General features: G+C 37.3%; 5 protein-coding genes across 7 annotated transcripts; 3 read left to right on the plus strand and 2 right to left on the minus strand.

Moving 5' to 3' along the window:
• Positions 1-869: 869 nt before the first annotated feature.
• LOC142528828 (uncharacterized) lies at positions 870-14,679 on the plus strand. 3 transcript variants are annotated; one of them, XM_075634030.1, is made up of 15 exons: positions 870-1,274; positions 2,096-2,489; positions 2,566-2,743; positions 2,881-3,020; positions 3,095-4,274; positions 4,379-4,479; positions 4,799-4,943; positions 5,900-5,968; positions 6,062-6,107; positions 6,192-6,472; positions 6,623-6,702; positions 13,055-13,190; positions 13,578-13,779; positions 13,868-13,950; positions 14,291-14,679. In XM_075634030.1, the coding sequence occupies exons 1-15, from the start codon at positions 1,166-1,168 to the stop codon at positions 14,423-14,425; spliced, it is 3,279 nt and encodes a 1,092-aa protein (XP_075490145.1). In that variant the 5' UTR covers positions 870-1,165; the 3' UTR covers positions 14,426-14,679. The 3 variants fall into 3 exon arrangements, with proteins under 3 accessions (XP_075490145.1, XP_075490146.1, XP_075490147.1); XM_075634031.1 differs by having other exon boundaries at positions 3,137-4,274; XM_075634032.1 differs by having other exon boundaries at positions 2,187-2,489.
• Positions 14,680-15,365: 686 nt separating this feature from the next.
• Positions 15,366-16,700, minus strand: LOC142529030 (large ribosomal subunit protein eL37x). Its single transcript, XM_075634389.1, has 4 exons — positions 16,555-16,700; positions 16,295-16,430; positions 15,706-15,807; positions 15,366-15,610 (listed from the first exon to the last, which is right to left on the minus strand). The coding sequence occupies exons 1-4, from the start codon at positions 16,555-16,557 to the stop codon at positions 15,564-15,566; spliced, it is 288 nt and encodes a 95-aa protein (XP_075490504.1). The 5' UTR covers positions 16,558-16,700; the 3' UTR covers positions 15,366-15,563.
• A 1,290-nt stretch (positions 16,701-17,990) lies between these two features.
• On the plus strand, positions 17,991-18,554 carry LOC142529411 (uncharacterized). Its single transcript, XM_075634945.1, has one exon. It carries the CDS (start codon positions 17,991-17,993, stop codon positions 18,552-18,554), a length of 564 nt encoding a protein of 187 aa, XP_075491060.1.
• Positions 18,555-18,759: 205 nt separating this feature from the next.
• Positions 18,760-20,623, minus strand: LOC142529077 (putative Peroxidase 48). Its single transcript, XM_075634471.1, is given in 6 exon segments — positions 18,760-19,356; positions 19,444-19,480; positions 19,482-19,610; positions 19,704-19,892; positions 20,096-20,158; positions 20,160-20,623. Coding segments are annotated over 6 exon segments (1,200 nt in total). The 5' UTR covers positions 20,439-20,623; the 3' UTR covers positions 18,760-18,853.
• A 1,218-nt stretch (positions 20,624-21,841) lies between these two features.
• LOC142529903 (purine permease 3-like) lies at positions 21,842-23,658 on the plus strand. Its single transcript, XM_075635603.1, has 2 exons — positions 21,842-22,643; positions 22,987-23,658. The coding sequence occupies exons 1-2, from the start codon at positions 21,933-21,935 to the stop codon at positions 23,350-23,352; spliced, it is 1,077 nt and encodes a 358-aa protein (XP_075491718.1). The 5' UTR covers positions 21,842-21,932; the 3' UTR covers positions 23,353-23,658.
• The last annotated feature ends 1,253 nt before the right edge of the window (positions 23,659-24,911 follow it).

Below are 24,911 nucleotides of genomic sequence, written 5' to 3' on the forward strand. Positions count from 1 at the left end.
CAGTACAAGTCCCTCTCCCACCTACACAGCGAACCAAAATGGGCCCACAACGTAGACTTGGGATTTATGTGGGATATGATTCACCATCTATTATTAGATTTTTGGAACCTTTAACATGAGATTTGTTTACTGCGAGATTTGCAGATTGCCACTTCGATGAATTGGAATTTCCAAATCTAGGAGAAATAAAGTTGTGTCCCGAAGAACAACAAAAGATTTGTTGGAATGAGAAAACACTATCTCATTATGATTCTCGAAATAATCAATGTGAGCAAGAATTTGAAAGAATCATTCACTTGCAAAGAATTGCAAATCAATTGCCCGATGCTTTTGTTAATACAAAGAATGTGACAAAGTCACATATACATGCAGAGAATACCCCTGTAAAAATTGATGTCCCCGTAGGACCAGCTATTATTCAACCTGCAAATGAATCTAAAATACGCCAGAAGCATGGTCGACCAATTGGTTCAAAGGATATTGTACCTCGAAAAAGAAAAGTACAAGAGAAAGAAAATTCAAAAGCTCAATTTATTTATTTAATATATAATTATATTATATTATTAAAATATAAAGATTCAAAAATTATAGAACATAATAATTGGGACTTGAGTTCGACTTGAAAAAGTTTGAATATGTTTGAGTTTGAGTTCGACTCGAATGCAATAAACTCGAATACAAATCAAATATTTTTTCGAATGGACTTAAAAAATTTGAACATATTCGATTATCTTACGTCAGATCTGTTACCAAAGAGTCTCTCGAGTCCGACGCCAAATTGTGACTAGTGTTTCACTAAACTAAAAAAAAATAAACTTTAATTAATTAGTTGGCTCTATTAAATTTAATTTAAAATTAAAAAGCCCTAAACCAAAATATACGGGAGAGAATTTAATTTTTAGCTGTTTTACCAGAGAGAAGACGCATCGCATATGATTCCCTGAGAAGGCCGACACCTAATGGTATTTGACGTGGAAGTTGATTGAATTAGATGCGTGAACCACCTTTTTTAGGGTGAATTTTTGCTTTGATTCGGCGGTTTGTTTCTCGAATGATCGCGGCGATGATGATGATGCTATTGATGGATTTGGGGGGTAAAATAATGAATTTTTTTGGTTGATTTTTGGATGAGTTTTCGAGTGAAGTGATTTTTGGAAGTACGAAAATGAGCAGCGAGAGACAAGCTGTGAGTGTGCGAGACCTCGTGGATGAAGCTAAGAAGCGGATTGTGTTTCTCGTTATCTGCGTTGTCGGATTATCTTATCTCATGTCATGTGAGTACATTTGTTTGCATCTTCTTGTTTGTTTCCCGCAGGTTGTGCTAATTTCGATGAAGAATAACGATTCTACTGTAGTTTGCTTTTTGTTTTTTGTTTTTTTATTTTATTGAAATTGGAGTAGGATGACTTTGCCTGGAATTATTGCGTGCGTGAGAGCATGGGTGAAATGTAGGGAATATCATGCAGGAATCTAGAATTAGTTTGATGTTTATTTTACCTGATAACTGACGAGATTGTGCTGCTTTGGATCACAAGTTGTAATTGCATCTTGAAGTTTCTACTCATTCTTACGCATGCGCTATGGCGCTTGAAAAACAATGCCTTTTTTATTTTGTGAAATAGCTTTTTGATTTATACTAATGTAGGGAATATCATGCAGGAATCTAAAATTAGTTTGATGTTCATTTTACCTGATAACTGACGAGATTGTGCTGCTTTGGTTCACAAGTTGTAATTGCATCCTTTAGTTTCTACTCATTATTACGCATTCGCTATGGCACTTGAAAAACAATGTCTTTTTCATTTTGTGACTTGGCTTCTTGATTTATACTAGGTATTGAGTTTCTTCTGGAAACTGGCAATAAATGATTTTAGTAGTTTGTCTTTGGTATTGATTACATTTCAATATTTGTCTGATGATGTAAAGCTGGAAAGGAAGTTAATTTGTGTAGCGTATCTCGTAAGGAATCCTTAAATTACTGCTGCCTTTTTCTCTACTATGGATGCTTTCTCTTTCAGAAAAGAGAGTCGGATATTAGTTTGTTAGGGGCTGAATGTCTATCTGTTATCTCTTAACATCTGACTTTCTCTATCAGTAACAAGTTCATCACTGATAGTGAACTTGCCCGTGGCCACATTCTTACTAATCAGCCTTCGCTACTTATCTCTGGATCTTGATATGCGAAGGAAAGCCGCAACTTACAAATCCAAACCAACATCCTCTGACAATTCTATTGGGAGAAAACCTTTCGAGGATTTCAAAGTTACTGGAAGGGCCAACTGGAAGCACAAGGTGAATTCACCTGTTGTTGAGGACGCAATTGGTCAATTCACTGGACACATTGTTTCAGAGTGGGTGACAGACCTATGGTACTGCCGCATAACTCCTGATAGACAAGGCCCAGAAGAATTAGCGCTGATCATCAATGGTATATTTGGAGAAATGTCAAATCGCATGAGAAATATTAATCTCATAGATCTTTTAACAAGGTACCGAATAATTGTTTCTTTATTCACATTGGTTTTAATGCTTTAACTGGATGATTTTTTGACTGGTATAACACAGGGATATCATCAATCTCTTGAGCAGTAGGCTGGAACTTTTTCGTTCTTGTAAGAGCAAAATTGAGAAGCAACAGTCCAGATTTTTGACCATTGCAGAGAGAGATGTCGAACTGAAAGTTGTGCTGGCTGCTGAAAATAAACTGCATCCTGCTTTATTTTCCGCTAAAGCTGAGCATAAGGTTCTTATTTTGGTTTATCCTCTTTGCAGCTAGTATGGGATGCACAATCTTGTAACAATGCTTTTTGTAGGCAGAAGCAATTATGTGGTCCATATGAAGGGTAATGTTTTCCTTTTGTCAATCCTTTGTTCTAACAGGTTCTCCAGCATGTTATGGATGGTCTCATTTTATTTACATTCAAGCCTGAGGATCTGCATTGCTCCCTATTTCGCTATATTGTCAGGGAACTCCTAGCTTGTGCTGTTATGCGACCAGTCTTAAATCTTGCTAATCCAAGGTAAGTGTACTATTTATTCTGCTTCTTGAAATACAGTATTTCCGCTCTTTATGCTCATCACAATTTATTGTCAGGTTTATTAATGAGAGAATTGAATCTTTAATAATTTCTGCTAGCAAGAGTGATAAAGGAAGTAAGGAATCAAGCACAACCTCACGGGAGGTAGATGGATCTTCAAAGATATCATCTGATCATATTTCAGGGTTTCCAGATCCCTCTGTTAAGGGTGTTGAACTGGTACCATTGAAGAAGGACCAGAATAAAAAAGATCCAGAGTATCCTTCATCTAACAATGTGAATGGTGCGGTTCTTTCTAAGGATCCACTGCTTTCCACGGATCCACAATCTACCCGTTCGTGGAATTATGTGCCAGAAATTCAGAATAATGAGGGAATAGGAATTCAGCGACATCGCTCTGGAGCAGAATGGGGTGATATGCTGGATGTGTTTTCACGAAGGAAAAATGAGGCTCTGACTCCAGAACATTTAGACAATTTGTGGACCAAAGGAAGAGGCTACAAAAAGGAAGACAAAAACCAGTCGGCTGCTCCGTCGCAAAGGAACTCTTTGTTGGGGGTATCTGATTCTGTGGAACAGTCACAAGGGCTTTCTGAGCAAAAGAAAACGGAGTGGGAAACCAAGGGTAGTGTTTTGGAGAAAAATGTTTCTAACTCTGGATATAATGAATGCCCTGTGGCACCCACTACTTCACTATATGAAGAGGAAAATGAACATGGAAATGTACCTTCTGATGGGGTCGAATCATGGAGAAGCAGCTGTACTGAGGATGAAGACACCAACAATATTACAGGTCTTGATACTCCTGGCGTTAAAGTCTGGGATAGTAAAAATAAAAGAAATTTCAGTAACATTCATCACCCTCTTGAAACTTTTGAGGCGCACAAGAATAGAAAGCCAAACAAAGCGCGCCTTCATTCTAAGAAATTGCACATAACCAAGTCTGCAAAGAAAAGGTCTAGATCAAGTATTCGTGATGAGATTGGCTGGCAAGAGGTTGAAAGAACAAGTTCTTTGTTGAGACGGATGCAGGGTAAAGAGAATTTGTCCTGCGTAAATGTCAAACCTGGAAACTTAAGTGAGGATTCTGAGGCTGAACAGACAGACAGAATTTGTAGTGGAGCAACAACTTCATCATCTATGTCTTTGGCTTCGTTACCTGAAAGTCATAGTTTAGTAGCTAAATCGGCAAAAAATTCAATTATTGCCAATTCGTTTTTCAGGTTAAGATGTGAGGTACTCCATTCACATCATAAACTTTCTGCCAGTCGCACTATGCCAAACCTGGATGTGTTTTATGATTGTAGATCTGAAGGATGGGAATTTATTTCTTTATGCAGGTAATAGGTGCCAATATTGTTAAGAGTGGGTCTAAAACATTTACTATTTATTCCATATCAGTTACAGATGTTAATAATAACAGTTGGTCCATCAAAAGAAGGTACAAACCTGTTCTGCAAACTTTCCACTTTATCCATTGTTTTCTATAATTATACCTTTGTTCGGGATTCAACATCCTTATTTTAATTAGCACAATTTTATAGATGAGAACAGAAAAAGTTATTTTTCTGTGCAACTTTTCTATCCCTTTTGACAAATCGAGGTCTTAAAATCTTTGAGGGACAAAAGCAAATGTCAATCCTATGACTGGAGAAATCAAAAAAACAAAAAAGTTGTTGAGTCCTGAACAGAATGAAACCCTGTGTACAAAGAGGTACACTTTCCATATGCTTGTCCATTATCTGACTTTATGATCACAGATTTCGTCATTTTGAGGAGTTACATAGGCGCCTTAAAGATTTTCCGGAATATAATCTCCACTTGCCGCCAAAGCATTTCCTCTCAACTGCTTTAGATGTACTCATCATTCAAGAACGTTGTAAATTACTTGACCAGTACTTGAAGGTCGTCATTAGTACACTTTATATTCATGTCCTATTCCTTTGTCTGAGTTTGCCATTTTACATCTTTTTGTTTGTTTTAGCTTGTAAGTATGCTTGACATTTACCGTGAAATAGGAGATTTAGAAGTTGATAAATTGATTTAAGGAGGAGAGTTTCTATACTATGAGACAAATTCGAGGTTATAAGATGTGAGAGCTTTTGTGTGTTTTTGGAGCATATCAGAAGAGTGAATGCTTGTGATGAGCTATTCTCTGATAATAAGTTGTCAATCATTTTGAGCAAACATGTATACGGAAAAGTAATATCTTTCAAGATCTGTCTTTACTTGGGTTGGATTAAGGAACTTAAAATTTCTTAAAAACCTATTTGGTGGCTTCTTATTTTTTCTGGACTAGCTTATAAATTTTCAACCAATTATTTCCAGAGATCACGATCTTCTCTATGGATTTTGTTTGAATCTACACACGCTAAGTCGTAAAACATATTACAAACTCCTCCTGAATTCATTTGGAGAATACTTCTGTACAGTATTAATGAATGATGATTAATGATTATTGATTTTTTCTTATCCATAGATGTCTGCAGTTTTGTTTTGGCAGGCATAATAGCATAATCATATTCCTACTACAAGGGTTATAATATGATTTAACGGAAATCACCTTTGTTTTTAATTAGTTTCTTTGTTTTGCTCACCTGATAGAACTGTAACTACCTTTGGTGAATTAGTTTTCTCTGTTTTGTGCTTCGTAATGACAAAACAAATTAATATGTCTGCAATTCTTCCATGTTCTAGAAACATGACAAGCCATGATGTTTGGATCACCTGTGAAAAAGGTCACTGTCCCTGGACCACATTGATGTTGGCCATACAATATTGTTGTTACATCCCATCTGTGTTCATGCATCAGGAAAACAGTGCAGTGTCTATGGCCTATAATTTCTTTCCATTTTCTGCAGAAGCTTCTGCAGCTTCCTACTGTTTCGTGCTCCATTGAAGTTTGGGATTTTTTAAGCGTTGATTCTCAGGTTTGGCATATTTCATTCTCAAAAGCTTAATTTCGGATCTTTATATGGGTTTCCCCATCTGTGCTTGACCTGATTATTGTCTGAATACTGCAGATGTATATATTTTCAAATTCATTATCTATTGTCGAGACCATTGCAGGTGAAATGTCACTATAAGCTGCAGGCTTTCCTCTCTAGATCCTCAGTTTACTTTTTTACATTTTAAATCTGGTTTGCATTTCAGTTGACCGTAATGCCACAGTAAATGAAAAGAGGAAGGAAAATTGGGATACCGCAGGGCCATTACATGATGTGTTTTCATCTGAAAAAGAGAATTTCAGCAACGGATCACAGTTGAAAATAAAAAATCAGGCTCTTTCTTCTTCGAAAAAGTCTGAACCCAGTAACAACTCAGAAAATGTAGATCAAAATAAAATAAGTTCAGCCAGAAATTTGGGAAGAATAAACAGAGAACAGAAAGCTTCACATTCCATTGAGACTTCTGATCCGGCCCTCCCCAGTGAGGTCATTACGAATTCTTTTCATTTGGCTATGCTGTTGGTTATGCACAATGCTCGACAGAATCTTTATTATTAACAATTATTTCACTTGAAATTTTTAATTTGTTGTGCCTGTGATTTTGCTCGGTGATGATGATTTTCTTCCTACTTGCAGTTTATACCACCAAATCTAGGTATTCCCATTTTGGATTTGGTTGATGTCGTTTTGCAGCTTAATGATGGTGGCTGGATCAGGTATTTAGTATTGTGCTAACTGCATTTGGCCTCTGTATGATATGTCCTCTAAGTAAAATTAACGGGCTACTAAGTCCTCCATTTTTTAAAACATAAGCTTAGAACTCTCTATGTTTTAACTGTATTCGGCCTTCGTAGATAACAGGCTACTAAGTCTGCATTCGGCTAAGTGCAGACTTAAATGATCGTGGCTGGATCAGGTATTTAGTATTGCGCTAACTGCATTCGACCTCCGTATGATACGTCCTCTTAAGTAAAATTAACAAGATACTGGGTCCTCCATTTTTTTAAACACAAGCTTAGAACTCCCTATGTTTAAAAGTTATATCTAGGGGTCACATGCAACGTGGAAGTTGTCAAATGGGGTCGAATGCAAATATCCCATTCCTATTTGAAACAAGAATTGGACAGAAACTATCTTGCTTGCATCTTTATTAATTCTGATATAGAATAAATACATGTTTGTCCGATATAAGCAATGATAATCATGAAAATCCCTAACTGATCTAATCAAATCCTATTCTATCTTTATGATTATACTGTGTATATTTTCCTATTTCATCTAAGGAAAAAATACAATAGAATATATTTCCAATAATATCCAACACTTCCACTCAAGCGTAGGAATAGATATTTCGCATTCCAAGCTTGTTTAGTAGATCTTCTTGACTTGGCCTAGGGAGACTCTTTGTTAGGATATCTGCCTCTTGTGCATGGGAAGAGATATAACATAAGTTGGAGCCTCTTTGCTCAATTTCATTCTTGATGAAGCTTCGATCAATTCATACATGTTTCATTCGATCATGCTGGATAGGATTTTTTACAATGCTAATGGCAGATTTGCTATCACTGTACAACTTGGTTGGATGGTGAGTAGGGATTTGCAAGTCCTGCATTAGTCTCTCAAGCCATGTAACTTCACACGTTCTTTGAGCAATAGCCCGAAACTCTGCTTCTGCACTACTTCTTGCAACAACGGTTTGTTTCTTATCTTACTCCTCCAAGTGACCAAGTTACCCCACAACTTGGTGCAATATCCTGAAGTTGATTTGCAATCTTCATTCCTTGCCCATTCATCATCAACATAACCTTCAATACTTTTGTTCTCATTTTTAAGGAACACCAGTCCTCTCCCAGGAGTTCCTTTCAGATATCTCAGAATATGATTTACCGTCTCTTGGTGTTTTTGGGTAGGTGAATGGATGTATTGACTAACAACACTCACAACATATGCAATTTCTGGTCGTGTAAGAGAGAGGTAAATCAATCTATTAACTAGGCGTTGGTATCTCCCCATGTCCACGGATGGCTCATCATCTTTAATCTTGTTCTTCCAATTTCTTTCCATTGGAGTACTCACTGGTTTGCATCCCAACTTCCCGGTTTCTTTCAGTAGTTCAATGGTGCATTTTCTCAGAGAAATGAGACATGAAAATACCTTCCTACTTCTAGCCACTTGCATCCCAAGGAAATATTTCAAGGGTCCCAAGTGTTTCAATTGGAATTCTTCCTTCAGCCGGATCTTGAGCTTATGAAACTCGGTAGTATCGTCTACGTACATACATAGTTGTCAAATGCGAGCGCCTTCACTAAGGCGATCCCAGGCACTCACCTGGACTAGCCTTGGAAGTAAAAGCGCGCTCCTGGGTAAATTTTTTTAATTACTTGTTTAAACAAGTAGCCCAAACCCAAACCCTAGCAACCAACGCCCCAACACTGGAATCAGAAGAAGAAAGATCTAAACAGAAGAACGAGGACATCCAAAATAATCAGAAAAAGACCGATTTCACATCTTTTGGATGAAGAGGACAAGAAATTGATGTTGATCAAGAAAATGATGAAGACCAAGAAGAATATATGTCCGAAGTTCTGAGGACTCTGATGATTCGATGGAAGAAGATGGATTTGATTCGGATGATTGAAATTTTTTTAGTCATATTACTAGTTACTATGACTTAATTATTTCATATTTTAATAAATTTATTCTAAGATAAATATATTCTTTTAAAAATTTAAAATGCGCGCTTTGCTTCGGTAAGGCGTGCGGCCTCAGGCTCCATTGCCCTCGGTGCGTCTTGCGTCCTTGACAACTATGCATACACAATTAGAATGACTCTTTTATTAGCTTCCCCCTTTTTATGAACATAGTGTTGTGTGCCTCAATACTTAATGGGCCTGCCTAATAAGGACTTGGGCCCAAGAGTTTCCCGAGGCCTTGGAAGAATCTAGACGCGGGGGAGAGAGGAAAAAGGCGTGAAGTAGGGGGAACGCTGGGGTTTCATTGGGTTATTTTCCTTGAGAGTTTTGTAACTAGCATTGCTAAGGGAGAGCAAGAGCTCTTGTACGGAGTTAATTCACTGAGTTTACATTTTATATTTCATATATATAAACTTACATCTCAGCATTAAGAATTATTTTTTATCTATGAAATCAGTCTGACCTGCCGGATTATCCATCGGACGAGAAGAAGAAAGGCAACCACACAATTTGAGGCAACGAGGCAAAGTAGTCGGTGCCGATATGAAACTTAAAGAATTATTAGTAACAGCTGGGAGTGCTTTTTCTCAGTCTTTCTAATCTCTGGATGAACTCCTCTCTCTTCTCAATCGAATTGAGGGACTTCTAGCCAAAGTAGACCAATCGCCCGCCGAATCCATGCAAACCGCTCTTTCACAACTTATGGGACATTAATAGCAGAAGATTTCCTGAAACATTCTGATGTTGATGTGAAGCTAGGAGTTGCTTCTTGATTCCGCGAGATTATTAGAATTACAGCAACCGTTGCTCTTTAGGATGATGACAAAATGAAGGAGGTATTTCAATTGATAGTATCGGTTTTTGAGGATTTCTCAGACAGTCGGACACCACCAGTAGATATTATTTTAAGGGGTAAGCATTCTCGAAACCATGGCTAAGGTAAGGTAATGTGTTATCATGTTGGATTTAGAACGCAATCAGGTGATTGTTGAGATGTTTGAGCACTTTATGAGGGCTGAAAAGGTTCATTACGACATTACTCGAATATTATTTTGAATCTATGGCAGCAGTGATGACTCGAGTTTTAGAAGAAAGTGAGGATATGTCTCTAGCCTTACTCATTCCAATTATGGCTATCATGAAAAAGAACGAGGGAGTTTTGCAAAGTGCAAATAAATTGGTTGAGGAGGTTATTCAGAAGCACGCAAAGAAGCTTGGACCTTATTTTACTCAAGCATTACAAACTTCATATCAGGTGGTGACAGAGGAAGGAGCAGATGTGATTTCAAATTCTTTTACCGATAAGAAACAAATTGGGCTGGAGTACGAAGAGAGATAACGGATGGGATGGATATCCATGATTGTGAGAAACCCGGAACTTAAGCGCCATGGAGTTAATCATAGGGTATAATGGTTGGAAGATAGCCAATTCTTGTGAGCTTTCTGCTGGATTGGGGAAAGAGATGCACAATAGGTCCCTATAACAACTACTTCATATTTGTCATCGTTTTATAAAAATGATAAACCCAAGTTGCTATAGAAGTATATTGTAGCTCATTATAAACTCATTTTAAATCTTTAATTTTTACCATGTGGGTGAAGAGGTATCACATGGATAGCCGTAGAGATTGAAGGAAAATATATGGGTTATCTCTCTTTTAATCCCAGTATTGTCTGTTGGAAAAAGGAGGAAGACCATGGCCCAGTTATATTTATTAGGGCTAGGGATTTCATACGTTAGTTTGAGGAGCAAATGTAGGCAATATGTTTCAATAGTAGTAAAAAAGAGATGGGGCAAACACAGTGGGTTCACTGGGTTGTGGAGGACCCAAAACTATAGTTAGCGCAACACTTTAAACAGCGCCTCTGCCCAGGAAATGGTACAGTGGGATCCGAATGCCCGTCTTCATCCAAATTCGCCCCCTTTGAGACGGTTGTTGTAATAGAACATCCTATTTTAAAAAAAAGGTGACATCGCAGGAGATAAAAACGGTTGAGGAAGGGAGAATAACATTGGTATCCTTTTAGGGTCGGATAATACCCAGCGAAGACACATTTAAATGCTTTGGGATCAAGTTTACTTCGATTGGGTTGTGTTTTATGGATATGGGCAGCGCAGCCCCACACTTTTGGAGACAACGAATTGAAAAGATTCACGGTTGAGAGGTAGTCAACAAAAACATTGAAAGGAGTTCTGAATTGAAGGGTCTTTGAAGGTGGGCGATTAATTAATTAAGCAGACGTGAGAATAGCCTCCCCCAATTTGTTGGACAACCCCATAACTTTGGTGGTGTATCCCATTATCCTCCAAATGACAATATTGACAAAACTCACGAGAAAAATATTCTCGACCATTATCTGTTCAAAGAACCTGGATGGTTAGAGATTACAATGAGGCGGGGGTGGGAGAGTTTGTATGTATGAGACGGATAATAAGTAATAACTTCTGGATTGTTTTGCAAAAACCAACACTTGCACTGAAACAAATCTTTTTCTTTATTGATGAAAAGACAAGGATACATCATCTGCATATAAGAGAAATTGGGATGTCCTAAACGTTGATGCCATAACATAATATCAGAATTAGAAACAACAAACAACGACCTTGTATTTTTTGACTTGATATTATTGAAATTCTAAACTCTCGAAAGGTAGTAAATGCCATCTTTTATTTCAGCAATGCCAATCATCTTCCCCAAAGAACGGTCCTGCAATTCACAATGAGAGGATAAAAAGGTTAAACACAATCCATATCACGCGTCAACTTACTAACAGACGACAAATTGTGTCAACTTAGGCGCAAAAAGAACGGATTTCAATATCATACAGGGTAAGAAAACCGTGCCCTGGCCCAGGGGTGGTGAGGTTTTTTCATCTGCCACCCCACCCACACATTTATTCTGTTGTGATTGTGACTATTGGTATAATCATCAAAGAGTTTCACAGACCCTCTCATATGATCTGAAGCCCCAGTACCTACAATCCAACAATTAGGTTGTTGTGAGTTGGACAGAAAGGTCTGGCTGATTGTACCTGTAAGTGCCATAGCAGCAGTAGGAGATTTAGAGTTTTGACCATCAGCATTTGTTGAAAGTTTGGTCCGGTGGAGGAGTTGCAGTAGCATGTCTTTAAGTCCAGCGTTGTTGTTGGACTTTGATTCAGCCAAGTGAGCAAATTTTATGTTCAATCTCACGTGTGTGGTATGGTTTGTTCCAATAATCACACATTGGTTTGTCAAAAGATGTAGTGTTTCGACCACTGTTATGTTTGTTTGTCACAAGGGCAGAACCTCGAGTTTCCAAAGGTTGTGAGTCTTGTTGTGAGGAAGTTAACATCATATGTTTCTTGCTTTCTTCTCACCTTACTTCCACAAAAGATTCACGCAGAGTGGAGAGTGGCTTGTGTGCTCTCTTTCCAACATCTTTTTTGTACTTCTCGGCATCGGTAGGACATGCTCATCCGATTTCACCACAATTCCACGAGGGAATTGTAATATTTTGTAATAAGGAGACCACCTTGTTTGGTGTTGTGGATTTTTGAGCGAATCTCGAAACATTGAGATGTATTTTCGAGATCAGAACAAATTTCCTGGACTGCAACCCAGATCTTCTTAGCAGTATGGTAAAAAAGATATGTTCGACCAATGCTTGGTTCCATAGAATCGATGAGCCAAGCCATGACTCTTTTGAGTGGGGAGGAATAGTGCGGGAAGGGAGCGAGACCAAGCCGCCCCTCTTTCCTTTCAGAGTTTCCCACCAAGTTAGATCGAGTTTTCAGCCTCCCAAGTGCTACAACCAGCCTGGGTTTCTCTCGGGGCAGTAATTGCAATAGTCAGGTAGCCGATTTTTCCTCTTCCCTTGATGACAACTATGACGGATTGAAACCATTCTCGAAAATTCACGCCATAGTTTGTGATGCGTAATTTGTAGAAACTGGTTGTCAAACGAAGGAGTAGAAGGGGATTTGGATATGGTGGTTGTGGTTTCCACGATGGAGGATACTTGGAGGCCATTTTGTGAACAACAATGAAACAGACACAAGTGAATCAAAGACAAGTATGGCCTTCTCTAATACCGTGAAACAAGAGTTGGACATAAACTTTCTTGCTTGCATCCTATTAATTCTGATAAATAATATATGCATGTTTGTCCGAATACAATATAAGGAAAGATAATCATGACCTAATTGATCTAATCAAATCCTATTCTATCTTTATGATTATATTGTGTATACTTCCGTATTCTATCTAAGGAAAAATTCAATAGAATATATTTTCAATAATCTTAAATACATTGAGATAGGATTCGTTCCTAAAAGAATTGATGCTAAGCACCATTTGCTTTTTGTGCTTGTACATAATTGGAGCTGTATACAGGAGAAAAGCTTTTTGGGTGGCTAAGCAAGTGTTACAATTGGGAATGGGTGATGCCTTTGATGATTGGCTGATCGAGAAAATCCAGCTTCTGCGACAGGGATCAGTTGTTGCCTCCGGGATCAGGAGGTTGGAGCAGGTATATCTTTCTTGTTCCAATGTAGGAAGAAATTCTTTTTTGTTCAATGGTTTCTCAAATAACACTCTTCTTAGACGTTGTGGAATAAAACCGCTACATCTGTGAAATATCAACTTACGACTTGTAATTAATTTATACCAAATACGTAAGCATCTGTAATTGTTATGCTTATTATTCCATAGCAAATCTGTGGATGCCAATAATACCATTATATCCATGTGTTAGATTTTATGGCCAATCTCACAAGTCATAACAAATCCATGGATACTAATAATACCATCGTATGCATTTGTTAATTTCTATGGTCCGATGCCTGTGGAATGTTACGCTTTCGATCTCATTGCAAAATCCGAATTTTCACTTAATACTATTCTATACATGTGCTAGATCCTCTGGCCTGATGGAGTATTCATGACAAAGCATCCAGCCCGACAGAAACCACCACCTACTAGTCCATCCGACAATTCTCAAAGGCACCAACCTTCCAGTCCACCTTCCTCACATAAAATTGATGATTCCCATAGTTTAGAGGAGATGCAACAGAAAGTAGCTGAACAGCAAGCAAAATTAGTGTATGAAGTAATGATTGGTAATACTTATTTTTTGTCTATTAAGTGCATTATCTCAAATCTTGACCCATAGTATTTATACTGGGCCTTTACTGGTGACGCCTGCAGATAAAGCACCAGCTGCTATTGTAGGCCTTGTTGGACGCAAGGAATATGATCTGTGCGCAAAGGATCTCTACTATTTCATCCAGGTGAGAGTAGACACTCATTCTTGAAAATTGTCCTGCCGTTTGTGTGTGCAAGAGTGACTGAAGTCTACATCTAGGATATATCTTTTGCACCTATTCAACCGCTGCATCATCTTTTCACACCATATACGGTGTCTAGTTATTGCAAACTCATGATTTTATTCAAAGCAAATTTTCTGCTACACTCCTATGCATTTGATTGAATTGTTCCATCATATGTTTCACGTTGAAACGGTGGTGCGGAATGCTTGGGGCACTTGGGGGGTCCGTTAAAAACGAGCTTTTTATCTGCATTTTCTTGGAACCGAAATTAACAAATGATCTCATTGATTTGAATGTACAGTCATCTGTTTTCATGAAGCAGCTGGCATTTGATCTTCTTCAGCTGCTACTTTTGTCCGCATTTCCAGAGCTCAGCGATGTATTCAGACTGTTGGACGAAGAGAAGGATAAATTTGGTAAACTTGAATTAAATTAGGAGATTCAAGATCTTACATGTCGATTTTCTCTTGTTGAAAGCTCAACGGCTATGTCAATAGTGATTTCTTTCTAAGTTCATTGGCGATGTAACAAATTCATAATAGTTCGTTCGCTGCGATTTTGTTCATTTTTAGGCTGTAACTTTCATGTCAGAAATATTTTTTTATGTCTTATTGTCAAGTGAACTCACATTCCCCCGCACACACAAGCACACATGGTACTCCTGGTTTTAATCGACGAATTTGATTAGAAATGGATTTGGGATTACATTTTAAATTACTGCAATAAGTAATTATTTAAATTACTTAATTATGTTTAAAAAATAGAATAAGAATGATAATAAAAGGATGTTAAATCCAAGAATTTCTGCAGGTGCACAATTCACTTGCCGGTTGCAACATCCACCTACAAAATTTCTTAAAGAGACGAAATGAAAATACTCCCTAGGATCCCAAATAAACCGCATCAATTTTGAAACTTTACCACGATGATACGATACACCGGCCGACCACCGTATTAAATTTGCAGGACGGTGAGCAAAAAAATTTCGTGGAGTGAGCGAGATTAAACCAGCGTGAAAGACTCGATCTATCCGATCCATCAATAACATATTTTGACCAGCACATCACTTGGGTAATTCATATAATATAATAAACCTTTTATTTGCCTCACATATTGCATCGATGGCTTTAGTCGGTGAAGCCAGAATGTGATAAATATCAAGGAATCATACAGTGAGTTCTCCTCGGTCTACCATGCCCACTGTTATATCCCTCAGCACAAGTAAATTTCAGTATATTTTAAGTAACTGCGGTGGAAGTGGAACATATAAACGAGGACCAGTCAAACCAGTTGCACAAGCATTGAACCACATCAGCTCAAATTCAAAGAAACTTAGTTTATCATAAACAATTGAACACCTTCAGATACTCCAAAGAAATACCAACTAAAAGCTCAATAATAGTGTGTCATCCTTCCTTACCAAAACAGCCAAGTACAGCAACAAATTTTTTATCCAACAAAGAATCAAACAAGGCAAAGATCCCTTCAAAGGAAATTCCCAAAATTCGATTGTTCTTTAAGTTTCAAATATAGCAATGAAAAGTACAGTAACGAGTACCAATTTAATAAGGCTATCAAGCAGAAGCTGCTGTTGCCTTCTTCCTGGGTGCAGCTTCGGTACCTAAATCCATCGGCGTAAATTTAAAGGAAATAAATGAAATGCTCAAAATTCAAAACAATTCAAAATAATATGAAAAAGCACAGTAAAGTTGAAACCTTCTCTGAAGTTGGTCTTGAATCTGCGGGGTACATGGCGAAGATACCTCATTCGTCCAGTTCCAGTAGTCTTTCTACGAATCGCCTTCACACTCCAGTTATCTGAAATGTAGAATATGATTCGATCACTCTTTTTCATTATATTTTGTATCATCTATTTACCATTCAGATCAATAATGAAGTGACAACATATTCAGTTAAACAAAAAAACATGTTTGGCCCATATATTAGTAGCAAAGGTAGCATTTTTTAGATGTAATATTTTCTCAAAATCAACCAACAAAGAATTTGAAACAAAAATCTACAATTAAATGAATACCACTTGGGCAATAATTTTTGTAAAGGAATCATTTTTTAATCTTATAGGAATAATACTTAAAAATCTCATCAACTATTTACCAATTAACAAATCTACCTATACATCAGTCAATACTCTATATGATCCCTAATTGCCTACTTTGCACTAGGGAAAACTGAGACTAAACTATACAATCATTGTGTCGCCTTCTCATGTTTATTACTATTTGCATCCACTCAACTTCAATCCAAATGTAGTGAAAATAAATATGTTCACAAAAAAATACAGTACATGTCCTCTTGCGAGCGGCGGGATAAGCACAGGCGGAGCATCGGCTCTTCTGGAGGTGGAAGCTGCGGCGGCCACACCTCACGCACAGTGTGTGGGTTTTGTTTCTCCTCTTCCCAAAGCTCCCCGTCCCCTTACCCTAGAACAGTACGACACGTTACACACACTACGAAAAATTCACAAGAACTATACTTACAACGAAAGATCGAATTGAAATAAATTTCAAAAACGTAAAATTATCGAGAATTCAGCCACTAATTTACCATAGCTTTGAAACCGCAGAAACTCTAATTTTCTCGCGAGCTCGCAGATCAGAGATGCACTGCGGCGATGGAGGAAGTCTTATACAAAAGTGAATTATGTTAGGGTTGGGCTTTGAAGATGATTGGGCCACATGGGCCTATGATTTCTGTTGGGTATCATAAAAGCCCAACAGCCAGAATTTATCTTACAATTTGGGGCCACGGGGCGCTATCTTATCAATTTAAAACAGCAGTCAACTGCTCCCATAGAGATTAACTTAGTCGTTCGTCATTTTTTTTAGTCTAACTTAAAAAATATTGATTTATTAATTTGAATTTATAAAATTTGAGTCGAACTCAAATTCAAACTATTTTGTTCTAAAGTTCGCGAGCCAGTCATGAACTTTAATATTTATTAATATAATACAAGTATATATTAAAAAAATAAATTTTGATTTTTCATATTACTTATTTTCGAGTTATAGTTTGAATAATGCGTGAACAAGTCAAATCAACTTGAATTCAAGCTTTAATTTGAACTGAATTCAAGCAAAAACTTTAAAATTTTCGATCTAGATCAAGTTCGAAGTTCAGTAGAACTAATATGATCCGAATTTGAGCCTTAAATTTTCGTAATATTTATCTTGATTCGGTTAGTTTAATATTGAAGGATATCAATTTTTTTAAAGCTGAATTGCTAAGAATTTAAAAAAAAATCCTTAAAATATTTATTTGACAACATATATGGTTTAGGGTTTCAGGCACTAAACTGTCAGAAAGTGACTACACAAACAGTGATGTGATGACCTTATTTCTTGGTTTCAATTAATTTGGTCCTGGCTTTATCCCACTTTTCAACTACCATGGTCATAGGTAGGGGTCCAATCACTTCCATATTAATGCTGCCATTATGTAAACAATTCCCTCCTTTATGGCACAAGATCTAAATGACAGTCTTAATTTAAAAAACTTGGATTGAAGTTTACCTTAATGATTGGATACAGTTCATTAATTTTTGTAAATTTTTTTAAAAAAATTTATCCTCTCACATTATCAAGTTTCATTCTTTTATGGATGTGTTTCTCAAAATTACTGCCTTTCCACACTTCTTGTGACAATTTTGAAAAGAATATTTAGATTATGTCAAGTGGTTAAGGAAATGTGAACTATATTATTATTTTTATGTTGTTTGCTAAAAAAGATTGTATTGTTTTATCATGGGAATCGAAATCCAATCCCACCATGAGTCAAAAGACAGCAAATTAGTGAATCAAAATCTGATAAAATTTGTCCTTTGCTCATTGCTGTTTTGTCTCAATCCAGTTTATTTTATTACATATAAACAACACTTGCAGCTCCTAAACCAGAATGATCCCAACTAAATTTGGAGCTTTCTAGTCACTAAAGATAGGGAAGCACATATTAGAAGGAGAAGAAGAATCAAACAAACCCTTTACATGACGAGCAAAATCTTGCAAAAAACATTCAAGAATCTCAAATCTGTGCTATTACAGAGGCAACAAAAGCAACCTGAAACTCCTCTCCTGGATCCTATTTCTTCTCCTAATGAGCCAACAAAAGGTGATGAGCATCAAAGATGTATAAAGACCTCCATGTATGGAGCAGATCAAAAGGGATTCAAGTACTTGAAAGAAGAGAAGAAGACAATTACATACTCTGTAGTGAAACAAGAAAAATCTGGTTTCTTGGCCGTGCACACGTTAGCTCAGAAAATGAACGATTTAGACTTGATGAATGTGAATGATGATGAGGATCATGTGTCGGATTTGGAAGAATTCTTTCACTACTATTCTCTTATTACATGCCCGGCTTATCTTGAACTTGTGGACAGGTTTTTCATGGATATGTATTCAGAATTCATCGTTCCTCACCTGTCGAAAAGTGTCCACAGTTCGATGAGGGAGCTGGGATCAGCCAGCGTTCACAGTTCAATGAGGAAACTTGGAGGATTAGCCAGTGCTCACAGTTCAATGAGGAGTCTAGGCCCTCTAAATCTGTAGAAAATTTATGTTCATTTGAATCTATTTCTTCTTGCTTCAATGTTGTTACTGTTTTATTAGTAAAACAAGTGCATCTTAAAAGAGGTTCTGTGGTGAGTCCTCCATTGTTCTTTCCTTTTATTGGCTGTAAATTTTCTGAGATCATTGCTTCTATTAGAAATTCTTGGACATTAATCAATTGGTCAGCGAAAGCCAAAGGCTAAGATACAGAATAGAAAGGAAATTTCCGTGAAATGAATCATGAAACATCACATTGAAAACCAACTTCACAATTCAGAAGATTTCGTGTACATAAAATTTTAGTTCACTTTTCGGCAACTAAGCCGAACCTGACCCATCGGTGAGGTCAGAACCCCCAGATCAGAAAGCTTGATCATTGTAAGGCCGAAATCCCTCTGAAACAGGGTACCATCCGACGCATAGGCTCGAACCCAAGTCTCAGTTTCTTCCCCAGATGTCATCTGCTGATCAACGAAGAGCAATCCTTTGCCTTGCAGAAGACTCCGGTAGTATAATATACCGAAACCTTTTCTATGTCCCTCGTAATCCATCTTCATCCCCGGATCTTGAAATAAGGTGGTGTTTGTTAAAATATGCAACGCTGATGAAGGAGAAGGAGAAAACGAAAACGACGGTGATGGTGATGGTGATGATGCTGGCATGGCATGACTTTGATTGCACGTGGACCTTAGCAGCTCAAGAAACTCGGTATCTAGAGATGAGTCGGGTCCATCTGTTCCACTGAAGTTGTAAAGCCGGTTGTGGAAGAACTTGCAGTGAATTGTTCCGGCGCTGTGGGCGCCTACATTGTACCATGAAACAAGATTTGTCTAACAAGAAACAACCTTTGATTCATAAGGAAAGGATGTGATCAATTAATATAGTGTACCTAATAGACTGACAGTTTCTCTTTCATCAAATCCTCTTAGTTGCAAACGATTCAATGGTTTTCGAGAGATCATCTTGTGGACTAGGAAGCTCGTATGTTGCTTCTTCGAAAAACGACACCGTGCTGTCTTTTCTACCTGTATACAGAGGGTAGAAAGGACCACCAGCCTGAAATGCCAAAATGTAAGACAGAAAACAAAAGATTCAAATATTTACGAACACATAGTCGAACATGTATTAAAATCACAGGGGAAGGCTTACAAGAAGAACACTCTCTCTAGCTGCCAAAACAATAATATCAGCGCAAGAAACGACTCCAGGGCACGATTCTTCGAGCTCCGACTTGATGATGTCTATAACATCAAAGCCCTTTAAAGATTCATTTGGTGGAGAATCCTTTTCACTCTCCATTACATCACTAGCATCCAGTAAAACTGGGGCATCGCATCCCTATACAAAAATTTGGGCCGAGTAACATAACATATCATTGTGATTGAATGCAAACAAACCAATGCGATTCAAGAACAAGAACAATGGGAATCATGGAAAAAATTGAAAGAAGTTATGTTCCCAAAAGACCAAATTCGGGGGGAAAAACAGCAAAATCTTCATCTCAAAATCATACCAATAAGTGAAAGCAGAGGAAAACTTACTTCCACAAAGCAATCATGAAAGGAAAGTCTCAGCAGAGCTGGGGCGACATCGGGCCGCAGCTCAATACAACTCTCGAACAATTGACCGGATTATCTGCTCAGCGAACGGGCAAGATTCGTTATAGTAATCATACCTGAGCCATTCATGAGGAGGGTGGCCTATATCATTTTCTTGGAGCTTTATATCGATCAATATATCCCCGAGAATCGAAAGCGGATCTTCTTGAGAGTAATCTGCATTCTGAAACGAACCCTTTCTGTTAGTTTCCGCATTTTGGTTCTTGAGAGAGATCAAAACACACAGCAGAAACACTAGGAAACTGAGTTTTCTTGTGAAATCCATGCTATGAACTTCAAGAATGGAGATGAATCCAACTGGAATCCCACTTCTCAATTTCTGCAATGGGGTTTGCGATTGATTGGATTTGTTGTGCAGAAGATTTTAGCCGCAGAAGTTAGTTCACGGGACTTGTGAAGTTCGAAGTCGTTATTCTGTTAGGAAGCGGGAATCGAGAAAGACGAATTGACTTAGATTACAGTCAAATTATTAATCTTAAGGGGAGTAAGATTTTAAACTCTGAAATTTTTTTTACTTTTAAAAATTAAGTTGTTCGATTAATATCAAATCAATCCAAAATTTTATAAAAAAAATTAAAAATGAACCACCCAAGTGGTCATATATGTGACTCCTCCACTCGCGCATGAAAAGGCCGTGGTTGCGGGTTTTACTCGATAAAAAAGATGAGATAAATAACAAATTAATGGGAGAGAATTTAATTTTTTTTTAAAAAAATTATGGTTCTTGATAATTCGTTTCTTAATAATATACAAAGGACTACTATTTTGACTCTTCAAATCTTAAAATTATGGCTAATGATATGTTTAGAATTTTCTTGGGTTATTTAATATTAAAAATCAGTGATTTACTAATTCTTCTTAAGCGTTTGTAATATAAAAAAATTGAATTTGTGTACTAGAAATTCGAATTAAATAATTTTGTCTATCAATTCGTGGAGTATATTGAAATGACCAGATTTGTGTATGTAGTCCATGATGAAAAGTTTGTGTCGTTTTATATAGACAAAAACTTGTTTGAGACGGTCTCACAGGTCGTATATTATGAGACGAATATCTTATTTGGATTATCCATGAAAAAGTATTACTTTTTATGCTAAGAATATTATTCTTTATTGTGAATATAGGCAGGGTTGACCCGTCTTACAGATAAATATTCGTCACGGATTAACATTTTCTGATTGGCTAATATTATGATAAGTATAAATAATCACCAACTGAAAATCGGAATTCTATCCGTCGTCGTCGTCGTCGTCCCCACCGGAGTTCAAATGATCTTCGATGGTCATTCCCACACTTTAATCATCGTCCACAAGATATTGGAATTGAAAATTTTAATATGCTAACTTTCTCCTTCTCACCTTCAATATGGGGCCACGATGTCTCCAATAATTGCCATAGAAATTAAAGCCAAGTCTCATTATCATAACGAGAACCAAAATTTCTCACTGTTTAGGGACTTAGACCACTACAAGAATATATATATATGTGTATGTGTGTGTGTGTGTGATACTATAAAATAATGATGTCAATTTTTGGATAAAAATGATTAAAATTGAAGACAAAATGCAACTTAACGGATGATAACATCAAAAATAAATAACCTAGAAATTCCAATAAAGAAATGTCATCGAATTCATTTGATACAAAAGAATTATATAAATATATGAAACTTGAATAACTTAAAATATACTATGAAAAATGACTCAATCGTGTAAATAGTGAAAAAAGTTTTCACAGATAAAAAACTAAGCTTGGGTCAATGGAAGTTCGAATGATCACCACGGGCGCTATGAAGAAAATCTTCTTAGCCATCAACTGTCTAATACTAGCGATCGGCAACTGCGGCGGCCCTTTAGTGATGCGCCTATACTTCATCCGCGGCGGCAAACGAATCTGGTTCACCAGCTGGCTCGAAAGCGGCGGCTTCCCGATAATACTCATCCCCCTCCTCGCTGCCTACATGCGCCGCCGAAAAGCCGCGGACGACGCCCAGCTTTTCCTCATGAAACCCCGCCTCTTCTTCGGATCAGCGGCGATCGGAATACTCACCGGCCTCGACGACTACTTGTATGCGTACGGCGTCGCGAAGATCCCCATCTCGACCTGCGCACTCATCGTCGCCACGCACCTGGGATTCACTGCGACCTTTGCTTTCCTCCTCGTGAAGCAGAAGTTCACGGCGTACTCTGTGAACGCGGTGGTGTTGTTGACGGTCGGAGCGGTGGTTCTTGGGCTTCACTCGAGCGGCGACAGGCCGGAGGGGGAGAATAAAAAGGAGTACTTTCTGGGGTTTTTCATGACGATGTCCGCGGCGGCGCTGTACGGGTTCATCCTGCCATTGGTGGAGCTGATGTATTTGAAGGCTAAACAGGCTTTGAACTACACTTTGGTGCTGGAGGTTCAGTTGGTTATGTGTTTCTTCGCTACTGCGTTTTGCACCGTCGGCATGGTCATCGACAATGATTTGCAGGTTAGATCACACTGATTTTTGTTTTAATATAACATATTTTGGCAATTTTTTGACAAAATATTCAATATTTTTATGCAATATTAAGAATTAAATGGGACTTAGCTTTTACATTTTTTTTGAGATGACATAAGCATGTGTTTATTGTGAATATCGGTAAGGTTGTTCGTGAGACAGTCTAACAAGAGACATACTCAACATTAACACCCGATGCTATAAATTGAACAATGCAAGCACGTGTTAACGTAAATCAGTACATTCAAATATAGATGTTTGATGATAAAACATTAATTGTAAAAAAATTAATAAACTCACCCAAACCATATATTATTATTTTATTGGTCAGGCAATTCCAAGAGAAGCCAAAGAATACCAACTAGGGGAAACAAAATACTACGTGGTAATAATATGCAGCGCCATTCTTTGGCAGTGTTTCTTCTTGGGCGTGGTCGGGGTTATATTTTACTCCTCCTCCCTATTATCCGGCATCGTCATCACGGTCTTACTGCCGTTAACTCAGTTATTAGCCGTCGTTTTTTATCACGAGAAGTTCCAACCGGAGAAAGGTGTGTCTCTTTTTCTAGCAGTTTGGGGATTCATCTCCTACTTTTTTGGTGAATTTAAGACGTCCATCAAGAACAACGATATGACGAGGCCTGCAGAAACAGAGATGATCGTTGAATCTCACCAATCTGGTGCAGCTGCTCCTTGATTGATAGTTTAGACCTTCAAAATCGCGATGATTCATTGGTGCTGCAGACCCGGCAGATTTAATTTGTGTAGCATTCATGAAGTCGACTATGCAAAAAAAAGAAAAGAATTAAAGGAACTTTCTTGAAAATTTGTAAAGCTTCACTAGTTTGAGAGATTTGGTGTCACTAAATGAGCTACTGAAGGAGTGAATAGTTTAGATTATGTGGATGAAAGAATTGGTTAATAAGTTATGCACATGTTATTGACACCAAATTCGACATGATATATCGAATTAATTGCAGAATTCAAATGATCACAAACATAATTCAAATGTATTAAGTCATCACTAATTTTACTATTTTTATCATTTATATTTCATTTATGATATATTTTTTATATACACGAACGGCTAAAATGTAGATTTTGCACATGTTATGTTTTATGACAATATCATGTTGTCGGTGTCGTGGAATTCACTTGAGCTATTGAGATCATGAGGGGTAATATAATATAAAAAATACAAAATAAAATAATCAACAAGAATACGAAGATTTACGTGGTTCACTCAATATAACTGCGTCCACGGAACTACTGCAAATCATTATTATATGGAGAAATATTACAATTAAGTATATACAAAAACTCAAATCTCTCACAATTTCAAAAATAGTACGACCGATAAAATATTTTTTCTAACTCACACGAGAATCTCTCAACACTCAAGAAAAAAAATTCTTTTATTTTGCCCTCAACTTTGGAATGCTTTGAAAAGATTCTGATCAGATGATTTACGATCGAGCAAATTAGTTCTATTTATAGAGCTCTCTGCTGGTGTTAATGAAAGAGAATGATCTACCAACCATCTTTGGGAAAAAAATTTGGTCGTCACATTTCATCCATTTTTTCCTGTCAAAGTTGCATGTGTTGATTCCACCAACCATATTTGATAAATACAACGCATCTCTCAAGCTTCATCTTACATAACATTTCTCTTATTTGAAGACTTGATTTCGATTATGCCTTCACAATATCAATGCAGCAGCTCATATCTCTCCATTTATATATAAACTCCAATTGAAGTTGAACATAACTTCATTTTGCCGATTACCGTCTTCGTAAGCATATCAGCTAGATTCTTACTCTAAGAAATCTTTTAAAGCATCAAAATACCATCATCCAGTATTGATCTGATGAAATGGTACTGAATCTGTATATGATTTGTCCTAGCATGAAAATTGATATTTTTTGTTAAATGAATAGCTCTCTGACTGTCATAGTGTAACATGATCCATAAACCTTCTTACCCAGTTACTCGAAAGGATCTCAATCATATAATTTCCTCGCTAGCTTCTGTTGATGCAACATACTCAGCCTCAGCAGTCGAAAGCGTGACTATATTTTGCAACTTAGATATCCAGTTTACTACCGTATCACCTAAGCTGAACACATACTCAGTAGTACTTTTTCTGTCATCGAGGTCACCACCTATGTCGACGAAACCTTGTAAGCCCAATTTTGAACTCCTGAACAGCACCATTCAATTACCTGAGAATCCTTAACTGCTTCCCAATGTTGTTT

The sequence above is a fragment of the Primulina tabacum genome, chromosome 16 (genome assembly GCF_025594145.1).
Source record: "Primulina tabacum isolate GXHZ01 chromosome 16, ASM2559414v2, whole genome shotgun sequence".
Classification (NCBI taxonomy): Eukaryota; Viridiplantae; Streptophyta; class Magnoliopsida; order Lamiales; family Gesneriaceae; genus Primulina; species Primulina tabacum.

Coding starts and splice junctions, on each gene's coding strand:
- LOC142528828 (XM_075634030.1), top strand. CDS start 1,166: ATGAGCAGCGAGAGACAAGCTGTGAGTGTGCGAGACCTCGTGGATGAA. Junction 6,108..6,191: donor TATTGTCGAGACCATTGCAG/GTGAAATGTCAC, acceptor TTTGCATTTCAG/TTGACCGTAATGCCACAGTA. Junction 13,951..14,290: donor ATCTCTACTATTTCATCCAG/GTGAGAGTAGAC, acceptor TTGAATGTACAG/TCATCTGTTTTCATGAAGCA.
- LOC142529030 (XM_075634389.1), bottom strand. Junction 15,808..16,294: donor CGCCGCTCGCAAGAGGACAT/GTACTGTATTTT, acceptor TCTACATTTCAG/ATAACTGGAGTGTGAAGGCG. Junction 15,611..15,705: donor CAAGACCAACTTCAGAGAAG/GTTTCAACTTTA, acceptor CGATGGATTTAG/GTACCGAAGCTGCACCCAGG.
- LOC142529411 (XM_075634945.1), top strand. CDS start 17,991: ATGACGAGCAAAATCTTGCAAAAAACATTCAAGAATCTCAAATCTGTG.
- LOC142529903 (XM_075635603.1), top strand. CDS start 21,933: ATGGAAGTTCGAATGATCACCACGGGCGCTATGAAGAAAATCTTCTTA. Junction 22,644..22,986: donor TCATCGACAATGATTTGCAG/GTTAGATCACAC, acceptor TTTATTGGTCAG/GCAATTCCAAGAGAAGCCAA.